The 11,433-nt window shown below is 43.2% G+C and overlaps 1 protein-coding gene across 1 annotated transcript; it reads left to right on the top strand.

The window, feature by feature from the left end:
- Positions 1 to 3,183: 3,183 nt before the first annotated feature.
- On the top strand, positions 3,184 to 10,281 carry LOC310775394 (uncharacterized protein). Its single transcript, XM_083635543.1, has 8 exons — positions 3,184 to 3,410; positions 4,017 to 4,073; positions 4,324 to 4,380; positions 5,964 to 5,992; positions 6,611 to 6,649; positions 6,766 to 7,200; positions 7,861 to 8,091; positions 9,613 to 10,281. The coding sequence occupies exons 1-8, from the start codon at positions 3,188 to 3,190 to the stop codon at positions 9,865 to 9,867; spliced, it is 1,326 nt and encodes a 441-aa protein (XP_083491669.1). The 5' UTR covers positions 3,184 to 3,187; the 3' UTR covers positions 9,868 to 10,281.
- Positions 10,282 to 11,433: the final 1,152 nt, after the last annotated feature.

Raw genomic sequence — 11,433 nt, 5'->3', positions numbered from 1 at the left:
TTGGACAGCTGAACAGCTGTGATATAGTGTAGTAGGACCTACACTGTAGGTGCATTCACATGTTCCTGCAACCAGACATGTTGTTTGGTTAGTTTGAAATCAGCCTCTATTATGATCTCCTCCCAGTACAATATCAATCTTGAAGGTAGCTGAGTTTGACCAACACTTGATCTGTTTATCAGCCTCCCTGCCTGCAAAAACAGATTTTTGGCCCTGTGAACGCCTGCAAACCTCTCCAATTCCCTGGCGTTAACGGCTGTTTACACCAGAGGTTTTCAAAGTGGCAGGGGGGCCTCCCCGGGGGATGGCCAAACAGTTTCAGGGGAGGCTCAGTGAATGGAAGTGAAAAAGGAGATTACATAGAATAGCCTACATGTGTGTGACTCTCAGTCATAGATAAATGCATGCGTTCTTTTTATGTATTTGCTGTAGCCTGAAGTCAAACAGCAATATCAGGCTATCTTGGCTAAATACACGGGCTAGTAAATACTAAATACACTTAGATAAGCTTTTGAGAAAACTCAGACTAATGAGTCTGGGTGACAGTATGGTCAATATTATGAATTGGATTTTTTTTTTTAGGAAAGTTTCTTTTATTTTCTTCTTTCCTACTGTAAATAATTTGTAGTGTGTGAACTAGCCTACTAGAATTCAGAAGGTGGCGGTAATGCACTAAAATGGTTTGCCAACCTCCATAAAACTCAATAGAAGAAGAAGAAGAAGAAGAACTTACTAGAAGAACTCTGGGCAGTAGCCCGCCATATTTGAATGGACGGAGGCTCCTCGCACAACAGCCTGCACCAGTGAGTCAGTTTGATTTACCAAATAATGTATGTATGCAGTTGCCTAGGCTATTCTGATAAACCATCTGTCGCCTGTCTGGGACTTGACTTTGTTTTATGTAGATCGCGAATTCTCGCGCGAGAAGCGAGAAGCGCCCGGCTAGCGGGGTAAACTGCTGCTGACGTTTAGGTCGCTTCAGGAGGACAGCGACCTCTAATGCAAGTTCTACAGGACTCGGAGAGAGACTTGTGAATGTGGTCCGATTTACACAGGCTTCTGCCAGCAGCTCGTCTACAGTAGGATACAGGCAGCAGCCTACAGACAGTAAAAACAGAACATTCCTTCCTTGTTCATGGTTATTACTGTAACAACATAATCCTCCCCGTGCTCCCGTTCCCGCGGCAGCGCGCTGAGCGCGCGCACCACATCCTTTAACTTTATGTCGAGATTCTTTAGCCTCCTATACTAAATCTTATGATTAAGTCATAGGATACGATTCGTATACTGACTACATCGGTATAGGCAATATACCCTTTTCACGGGGGCATTTTGCGTCGAAAAGGCAGGGTAAACATGCTGCAAGCAAAACACTAATGAGGGTTTCCAACTTCCAACCCACATGGGTTGGAAGTTGGAAACCCTCATTAGTGTTTTGCTTGCACCTGTGTTTACCCTGACACAAAATGTCCCCCGTGAAAAGGATCTATTGTAATCATCTGCTTTGAATCATTAACTTGTTTTGCTTGTTGACGTTTTCCATGATTTGGACTTTGACTCGTTTTATTATTGATCTCAATCTGAACTCAGCTTGAGCCGCCCTCAGCGGGGCTCAAGGCTCACTTCTTCTTTTTGCTGACCTAACTGATGGGAGTAGGCTTGAGGGAAAGGACCTGGTGTGTGTGTGTGTGTGTGTGTGTGTGTGTGTGTGTGTGTGTGTGTGTGTGTGTGTGTGTGTGTGTGTGTGTGTGTGTGTGTGTGTGTGTGTGTGTGTGTGTGTGTGTGTGTGTGTGTGTGTGTGTGTGTGTGTGTGTGTGTGTGTACATACACTCACATGTTTGTCCTGACCAGGCAAACCTGACATGACATATTATTATCATAATCACCATCAGTATTGTATTGGATTATATTTCCCTGACTTGTCATTTCGGTTTTTATACAGACAAGGGAAATGCTTGAATTTCAAAAGCAGAAAGCTACTCTGTTCTGCCCTAATCCAATGCCTATTTGACTATGCCTCTCCTGCCTGGTACACTGGACTTCACAAAAGCCTTAAGCAAAAGCTCCAGGTGATGCAAAACAAAACAGTGAGATTCATTAAAGAAATGGGACCTAGATCTCACATTGGTCAGGGGGAACTCTCCAGCCTTGGTCTACTGAAAGTGGAAGATCGAGTTGAATTCCTCAAACTAAATCATGTCCATAAAATATTCAACAACAGAAATGCCCCCTACCTATCAATGAACTTCCCTCGTATCTGGAGTGCTCATCAGTACAACACCAGAGGCAGCTGCTCTAACTTTGTTGTCCCTCCCGTGAAGGGGGTTGGAGCATCGACCTTCCACTTCAGTGCCATCACAGAATGGAATGCTCTCACAGAGAATCTCAAAAGTCAAAAAGACCTAAATCGTTTTAAAACCCATCTTGAATCTTTTCTCTCTAGCCGTGCTCTCAAAAGAGAAAACAGGAATATTTTAATCTCTTAAATTATTTGCTTTAGTGTATTATCTGTCAAATGTCTTGTTCTGTCTAGTCTCTGTTCCTCACTGGACCCCATCGGAAATAAGCAGGACTTTCCCAGCTTAATGGGCTATCCAGGCATTCATGTTTTTTTTTATGATTTATTTAATGTTTGATGTATATGTGTATCTGTAATTGTTTTGAATGCCAAATAAACCTAAACCTAGGCTAGGGCTGGACAATTAATCTAAATTTAATCAAAATCACAATATGGCCTACTGCAATTTTCAAATCACAAGGAGGTGAAATGTGTGCCAAAATACCATTATAAATGAAATGTGGTGCTGCAGAGATGTCATCATATTCTACAGACTTAAGAAAACATCTTTGTTTGGTACCGATCCCACAAAAATCACACCATGAGTATTGTAATATATTTTTCAATGAAAATGAGAATAATTATGTACAAATTATTGTTACCTCTAATATCGTAAATCATATGCAATATCAGTCAAAATAATCACAATTCGACCCCCCCCCGACCCAAATCGTGCAGCCCTAATTTTGGGTTTTGTTGTTGCTTGCTGAATGTAGCTTCATCACTTCCGTCAACTTTGTGCTTCTCACTCCAAACGTCTCTTTGTGTGTTTTAGAGATGGAGATCTTACAGAAAGGCTGGCAGAGAGCACTGACCTCCATCTTTGAGGAGCTGAGCGAGGAACAGTACATGAAGATGCTGTTCAGTCTGGACAAAATCCCAAATAGTAAGAAGAGCAAACCTAGAGAGGAAATGCCCCAAATCATCATCCAGCACTTAGGAGAAGACAAGTCCATCTCTGTAATGGATAGTGTCCTGGATGAAGTGCCCAGACGGGATGAGAGAGTCCAGAAGCTACTGCGCCCCTTTGTGGACAAACTGAGGAACAAACAGCAAAAACAGAAAGACAAAGGTAATAACAGCAGCACTGACATACGTTTGTACAATGAGCTTCTCCACAAAGTTGTCATTTCTACATGAATGACATCACTGGTGCACATCTAACTCAAATCAACTCTCTAATAAACAAACAAAACAAAACTCTCCAATAAACTAAATGAATGACTGCAAAACTGTCGTTTTTGGATATGTGTGCAAAATAAATATGCATAGATTTTTCCTGGTGAAGTTCTCCTTTATTATGGGTGCTGACTTATTGAATTTGATGATCAAATACAAAGTAATTAGTTTAAAACAGTATTTCTACCTATTTTCAAATCTCACTTTTATTTTGAAGGCTAAATGGCCAAATTGGAAGTCTTGTTTGAGACATTTTATTTTCTGTTATTATTTTTTAAACTGTGACGTCAAGTCAGGTCCAACCAGCTGTTTTGGTGAAGCTTATATGCTGCTCTATGAGCTCAGGACTTGCCAGGACTTGATTTATGGTTTCTCGTGCGACACTTTTGAAACTATTTTTTTCTTCTTTTGAAAGTCTATTTTTTTTACTCTAAAATATTGGAGTAGAGTAATGTGTAATAATAATATTCAATATGAGGATCCTGTTTATTTTGTTCAGGAGAGAAGAGGAAACTGGGAGATTCAGAGTCTGAAGCCGAGGAGATAGCGACGCCCAGTAGGTCAACCAAACACATCCACACAGAAAGTTGATGTGTGTGTGTGTGTGTGTGTGTGTGTGTGTGTGTGTGTGTGTGTGTGTGTGTGTGTGTGTGTGTGTGCGTGTGCGCGTGCGGCCAGACATCACAGCGCTCCACAGCGCCCCTCTGGTCGGAAGCTAACACATAAGGCACGGCCACCATCTTGCCAAAATAGCACACAGGATTGGTGTGTGATCATTTTCACTTTTTACATTTTATTATTTTCAGGGCAGAAGAAGAAATATGTGATTGAAGAGTCAGAGGATGAGGAGCAAGAGCCTGTTGGTAGGTTATCTCCCACCCCCCCCCCCCCCCCCCACACACACACACACACACATCTATCTACACCTTTAACATAATGAATAGTGAAGATATCCACAATTTGTTCTTATATACTATATATATATACAGTATATATATACACACACACATGAGTCAGATATATGAGGGTATGTGTATATATAAGATGTTAGTCAAGTCAAGTCAAGTTTATTTATATAGCCCTAATTCACAGGCATGTCTCAGAGGGCTTCACAGAAAGTATGTCTAGCTGATTCTAGCTAACACAACAGTAACAAGAATATACAGAATAAAGATAACATTTGAACAATTGATAATATAGAAAATATAGAAATGAAGAGAGAGCAGAGGAGAGAGCAGGAGAAGGGGGAAGAGCAGGGGGAATGTGAGAGAGTGATGGGGTGGGGAGGGTATGGGAGATGTTGGAGGGTATAGGAGGTGGGGAAGGAGCAAGAGGAGAGAGCAGGAGAGGGGAAGGGGGGGGGTGTGGGGGAGAAGAGAGCAGGGGGAGGGAGGAGGTGGGGAGAGAATGAGAAATATAGACGCACATCTTGCAAACGGACATATGTCAATTTCTAAGCAACCAAACTATGCCTAATTTAATTGGCTGCAAGCCTTTAGTAGTGAGTCCTTTTGCCAAATAAGCACATGTTCACATATAGAGCTTATGGGTGCCTTGCTTTAGGGAAGAGTGGGTGCCATGCTTTGAATAGTGGCGAAATACTAAGAGCATGGGTGCCATGCTTTAAATAGTGGCGGAATATTGCCATGCTATGCCATGCTTTAAATAGTGGCGGAATATTGGAGGGGATAGAGTGGGTGCCATGCTTTGGAGTAAAATGTGTACTATGCTTTAGAGTAGTGGGGGAAGGGGGGAAGAGGAAGAACACCGGGAAGAGGAGAAAGCAGGAGAGTGGAGGAGGGAGGGAGAGCGGGGGGATGTGAGGGAGGGGAGGTGGGGAGAAATAGGAAATGTGGAGGAGGAGAGAACAGAGGAGGAGAGATGAGGGTGCAGGGGAGGGAGAGCCAGGGTAGAGGTAGCGTCTAGGGTTGGGGGAGGGGAGGGGAGGGAGTAGGATACGGGCCCGGATTAGGGCGAGGGTGGGGAGAAATGGGAAATGTGGAGGAGGAGAGAACAGAGAAGGAGAGGTGGGAGGGTGCAGGGGAGGGAGAGCAGGGGGAATGTGAGAGGGAGGAGAGGACAGAGAGGAGGAGAGAACAGAGAACGAGAGGTGGGAGGGTGCAGGGGAAGGAGAGCAGGGGGAATGTGAGAGAGGGGAGAGGACAGAGAGGAGGAGAGAACAGAGAAGGAGAGGTGGAAGGGTGCAGGGGAGGGAGAGCAGGGGGAATGTGAGAGGGAGGAGGTGGGGAGAAAATGGGAAATGTGGAGGAGGAGGGAACAGAGAAGGAGAGGTGGGAGGGTGCAGGGGAGGGAGAGCCAGGGTAGAGGTAGGGTCTAGGGTGGAGGGAGGGAGTAGGATACGGGCCCGGATTAGGGCGAGGGTGGGGAGAAAATGGGAAGTTAGTGTTAGTGTAATTGACTAACATCTTCCTGTCTTCTTTTAAAGACCAGCAGAAGAAGAGTCAAAGTGACAAGGTGAGGGTTGTGGACTGAACTCATATCAGATGGATACATGTATAAGCACCTCATCTTCTCATCTGTGTTACCTTGTGTTACCTGTGTTAGGGACCCCAGGAAGAATAGTCTGAGTAGTCAGACTAATGGGGATCCATAATAAACAAATAAACAAATAAACCTGCTTGCACTATTTTAAATGTATCTGTATGTTTTTATTCAATATAATATGATAGAAAACATCTCGGCTATTGAAATATCTCAAACATACCAGTTCTCTGCAGCTGATTTGAAGCAAATTAAACTAATTATGCTCTCTAGTAACACACAGTAGCCCAATTCTTGAGTTTTCCTCACACATTTATTTTTGGCAAATTTCTGAGTTTAATCGTATAAGCAAACAATTCATACGTGCAACCAGTGTCCACAATTAAATTGTTTGAATCCAATGTATGATGATGATTATTGTTGTTGTTATTATTGTTATATTTTTCAGTGTGGTTACAGTAGTTTTTTTGCCTGCATTGGCACTAATACTCTTCCGCACATTTCAGGTTTAGCAGGTTTAGCAGTAACCACATGAGCTTTGCCACTGGAAGTAAAACCAAAACATTAACAAACTGGTTTGTTCTTTTGCAGGAGAATACTCCTTCCTCAGGCAATTCTATACAACCATGGGTAAGTGTTTTTGTTTCAATATCAGACTCACAACTCAGTCTCAGAATTTTGTCTGGACATTTTGGCTTGGGAATGATGATGCTAATACAGAGGCTTCTCCCCCCTTTTGTTTGCAGAGGAAAACCATCGCGGATCTGAAAGAAAGCCGTTATCTTGGCAACAAAGCCATAATAGTTGGGAAAGTGATCCGGAAATCCGGGCTGCGCCCTTATCAAACTAAAGAAAAGGAAAAAAAGGTGATGTTTTACCTGGGGCTTGCTGATGACACAGCTAGTATCAAAGTGGTCGTGTATCGGAAGGACCGCTATGAAGACTTCATGGAAGGAAGCTCCTACACGTTCAGAGATGTAATTATAGACGACGAGTTCAACAACACAGTGAAAGTTACCATGCACAGCAAAATATCAACAACCAAAACCGTCCAAGTGCCTGCTGAGCTGGAGAAGGAAGCCAGGATGATCATTGATCCCCAATGGCCTGTTTTGTCCATTGAAAAAGCCAAAGCTTCTTCTGACAAAACGGAAATGAGTGTCGAAGGAACCATAACAGAGGTAAGCTGCCATCATCCTTTTAGGGACCTTCGTATTTATGGAAGGGGTCACTGGAGGAAAATTGGGGAGGGTGATGCTTTTTAAATTTTACTCTCCGGGCACTGTTATTAATTTGAATCCAGAAGAGGGTCATACAAATTTAAATTGATCAAATATATATTTAGTTAATTTTTTTTGGTTTCTATTTATTTATTTATTGTATACCCAACAACACCCCTCCTGGCCAAACGGTTTGGTATGACCCTATCGTTTCTCACGAAAAAAGAAACGCCTCAAAAAGCCGTCCAGTATATGCACACACCGACGGGGAGGCGAGGAAGGGGGGGGGGGGGGGGGGGGGGGGGGCGAAAACCAACGCACACACACATATACACACATTAATATAATTTCAGCCATCAAAAAAACTATTTGAATTTATATTTTCCATCCTGGGAGACTACCAGTCATCTCCTGGTCTGAGAGTTGGCAGTCCAACGTGCGATTCGGGGGCTGTTTGAGCAGTTCAGGGGCCGGATTCACAAAAACGTATTTTTTGTGAATTAAAAATTAAATTAAAATTAAAAATTTGCAATATCAATCGGCTGAAAGTTGGTGTCATTTTGTTTAAACATTGTACATATCCCTTTGGAAGGTGTCATTGTGTGTTGTTGGTGTGTCCAGTTGTCTCCGGTCAGTTCATGCAAGGTGAAGGTGAAGGTTGGACAGAAGAGAACGGCGATGCACAGAGACCTCCAACTCCAGGATGACACTGGCTCCATCAGGATCCGCCTGTGGGACGACCTGGCCAAGGGGTTCACAGCAGCAGTTGGAGACTCTCTCAGGGTGACCAATGTCAAGAAGTACCAGGAAACCACATCGCTGAGTTCAACCGGAGTGACCAGAGTTTACAAGGTAGCTAATAGCTATAGGTGTTGGGGGGACAGTTCTGGGGCTCTATAGTGGTACTGTATTAGCTTAGCTTTATGTTGCTCCTGGATAGCATCAGTATGGCATGACAGACTCATACGTCAGTATTGGGATTTCACACACATGTACCACTTTATTCACCTGTACTTGTCAACTATACAGTGCCTGGTCTCTACAGCGCTATCATCTCTCAACATAGATCGATTGTTCTTGAAGAGACAAGTGACTTGTCTGGAGGCAAACTGCCAGTGACACTAAAATTGAGTGACTCTTATTAAATCTATTTTCCAGTGACATCGTGTGCTCCAGTCCTCTCTTTGGGTTCAGCCTTTTTGAAGTGGCCCATTGAGCTGTTTCTAGAGTGAGAGATAGATTGTAATTGGTTGTGCGCATGAAAGAATGAGCATGAAATATAGATTAATTCTGCTGACAAAGTTTTTATTATTATTATTATTTATTTTTTATTTATTTTTTAATAGTAGGACTTAAAAGAGCTACAACTACCCATAAAAGAGGCCGCATGTGGCTCTAATCTAGAGCCTTGGGTTGAGTATCACTCATCACTGTACTGTGTATCACTGCACTAAATCAAACCGGCTGCTCAATATAAACAAGCACCACCTAGTGGTTAATCTGTTACTGCAACCAAACTATGTTCCAAAAGCACAGTAGGGGTATTTGTGACTGTTACGCCTAGCCTGGGTAAACCCATCCCCCACGTGGTCACGTGGGGGCTGGGTTTACCTAGGCTATGTTACGCCTCCCTGTGAGGACCTGCCCACTTGGGAGCTTCCCTGAGAACTACCGTACTGTAATACCTTCAAGGGCTTTTCTCCCCTGTGTGCATTCACACCGCTAAGGAACGCTGAAGTGACGTAAACTGGCTGGGCATAACGATTTCTCAAAACACCATTTCAGAGTGACTGAAATGCCAGCTAGCATGTACACTGATTTCAATGGTGAAATCCCTTTCCTGCTGAATTGCTAATTTTTCCACGTTATCAAACTAATCAATTGTGACTACCAACCTTTCTAGGTACCCCATTGTAATCTAGCTACATGTACACAAAATAGCAAGTTAACGGTAGTCTAGCCTGGGTAAACCCAGCCCCCAGTGACCTGCTCTCAGGCTTACCCTGCTCATGAGTCACAAGGTAGTGACTGAGAACTCTGCGAGCAGGTCACGTGGGGGCTGGGTTTACCCAGGCTAACGGTAGTGATGATATACCGCTTCGGAGCATTTCTAGAAGTTCGACCAATCAATGTACTCTTATTTCTGGACCAATCACTGTATACTTACCCTGAAGTAGGAGCTACACCTATAGCTGACCCGCCGTGTTGTCAACTCTTTCCAAGGAAAGTCACCCTGCTTGTAGCCCCATCTCCCTCCACCCCTCTGTTCAGTACCCTCAGTGGAGCGACCCTAGAGCAGGTCTCTTCAATCACTTTCTGGTTATTGTATTTGTAAATGTCCTAACACAGGATTCCGAACTGCTCTGTCTGCAGGTTGAGGACGCTGCTGACCAGACTGGGATAATTGAGATCATAGGCATCATTAAGGCCAGCCAGAGAGAGACCGAGCTGGAGGTGGCAATGGACCAGGAGCTGAAGAGCCTTGTTGTGCCCTCCAAACTTCTGGCCAAGAGATTCAGCATCAAGCTGGGGGACGATTTTGGGGGTAAACTCCTTGAAAAAATGAATAAAATGTCTCTTATTGCAGAGGCAGAAATACTAGGGGGCAAGATCACAGCCTTCAAATAAATGTAAAAGAAATAATAATCATCATCATTTTCCTCTGTCTCTAATATCTTTACCTGAGCTGTCTATCAGACATGATCATTCTACGATCAATTAAGTATCTTTTGTATTTGGACAAGGTGCTGTGACCTTTGAGTCAGTGGGAATCAAACCCACAACCTATACTGTAGTGCCTTGTCTGCTGAACTACAAGCCTCACTTTGCTTTCTATAGTCTATAGTCATTTGCTTTCTATAGTACAGAGAGTTGTAGCCAGCTGACCATGCTGTCCTGATTTGTATAACTTTTTATTCTGTATTCTGTGATTTTCTTTTCTGCTATTGAATTTTAGTATTGCTTGTCATTTTACTATTGTCTTTTTACTATTGCATCATCTTGGCGGCAGCTAATGGGGATCCTTTTAAATAAATAAACAAATAAACTAACTGACATGCTGTCAGTTTTTCATTTTAGTATTTAGTAATTTTCTTCATATAATGAATCTGTGAGTCTGTCTGTAGGCTACTGCCAGATTGATCCTTCAGATTATTTTCTACTTTTTTCTGTGTAACTTTCCGTTGCTCACCCTGCACTCTGATGAATAAGACCATTTGACTGTTCAAATCGTCACAGTGACATTCTTAAACGACATCCCACCTACTACATTTTATCACTCAAGATGAAAACAATTTGATTTTATTTCACTATCTGTTTTATTTGTCCTGCTAGCGATGTCGCGTCTCACTATAAGACAAAACCAAAAGGCCTTCAGTTTCACCAAACAAGACCTGGAGACTTTTTGGAAAGTCCTTGAATTGTTTGTATGTGAGACACACAGACACACACACACACCACTATGGATCTGCATCCAGAAGAGCTGAGATTCGCTGGAGATAGATTATCATCTGAATAATAAATCAAATCAAGTTGTCTGTGAAATACTGCTGGCCTGATCAGCTTGGAGGAAGAAAAGTGAAGTTTGGAAAGACTGGAGAACAGGTTTATCTGTCTGTTCAGTTATTTTATCTTTACATCAAACCACATGGATATTTTTAGCACAAAGTTTTAAGACCTCCCCAATTCCTGCACTGCTGGTTGAAATGGGAGAAATGCCCTCATTCTTGAGGCATATTAAATTAGGGTTGCAATATTAAATGGCTCCAATCAGACCTTCCCAGCTAGGTGTATTTTGCAAGGGGCAGATTCTGGGGCCAAGATCAAATACAAACCCATTTTTGACCGTGTAAATCAATGGGCCAGCAAATTGAGATTGCATCAGGAAAGCATTGCATGCTGGGTACCAGTACCCCTACATTCAGGAAAGCATTGCATGCTGGGTACCAGTACCCCTACATGCTGGGTACCGGTACCCCTACATGCAGGGGTAGCCTACCAGTACCCCTACATGCTGTACCCTCCATGCTGGGTACCAGTACCCCTACATGCTGTACCCTATATGCTGAGTACCAGTACCCCTACATGCTGGGTACCAGTACCCCTACATGCAGGGTACCAGTACCCCTACATGCAGGGGTACCAATACCCCTACATGCTGGGTACCAGTACCCCTACATGCTGGGTACCAGTACC

Source organism: Poromitra crassiceps, assembly GCF_964638095.1.
Source record: "Poromitra crassiceps genome assembly, chromosome: 4".
NCBI classification, from domain to species: Eukaryota; Metazoa; Chordata; class Actinopteri; order Beryciformes; family Melamphaidae; genus Poromitra; species Poromitra crassiceps.
This window is presented reverse-complemented; position numbering and strand designations above follow the sequence as displayed.

Bases quoted from the DNA above. Each gene is read 5' to 3' on its own strand.
- LOC310775394 (XM_083635543.1), top strand. From the start codon at position 3,188: ATGAAGATGCTGTTCAGTCTGGACAAAATCCCAAATAGTAAGAAGAGC. The intron at 3,411-4,016 runs GTAATAACAGCA...TATTTTGTTCAG, and splicing joins GCAAAAACAGAAAGACAAAG to GAGAGAAGAGGAAACTGGGA. The intron at 4,074-4,323 runs GTAGGTCAACCA...TATTATTTTCAG, and splicing joins CGAGGAGATAGCGACGCCCA to GGCAGAAGAAGAAATATGTG.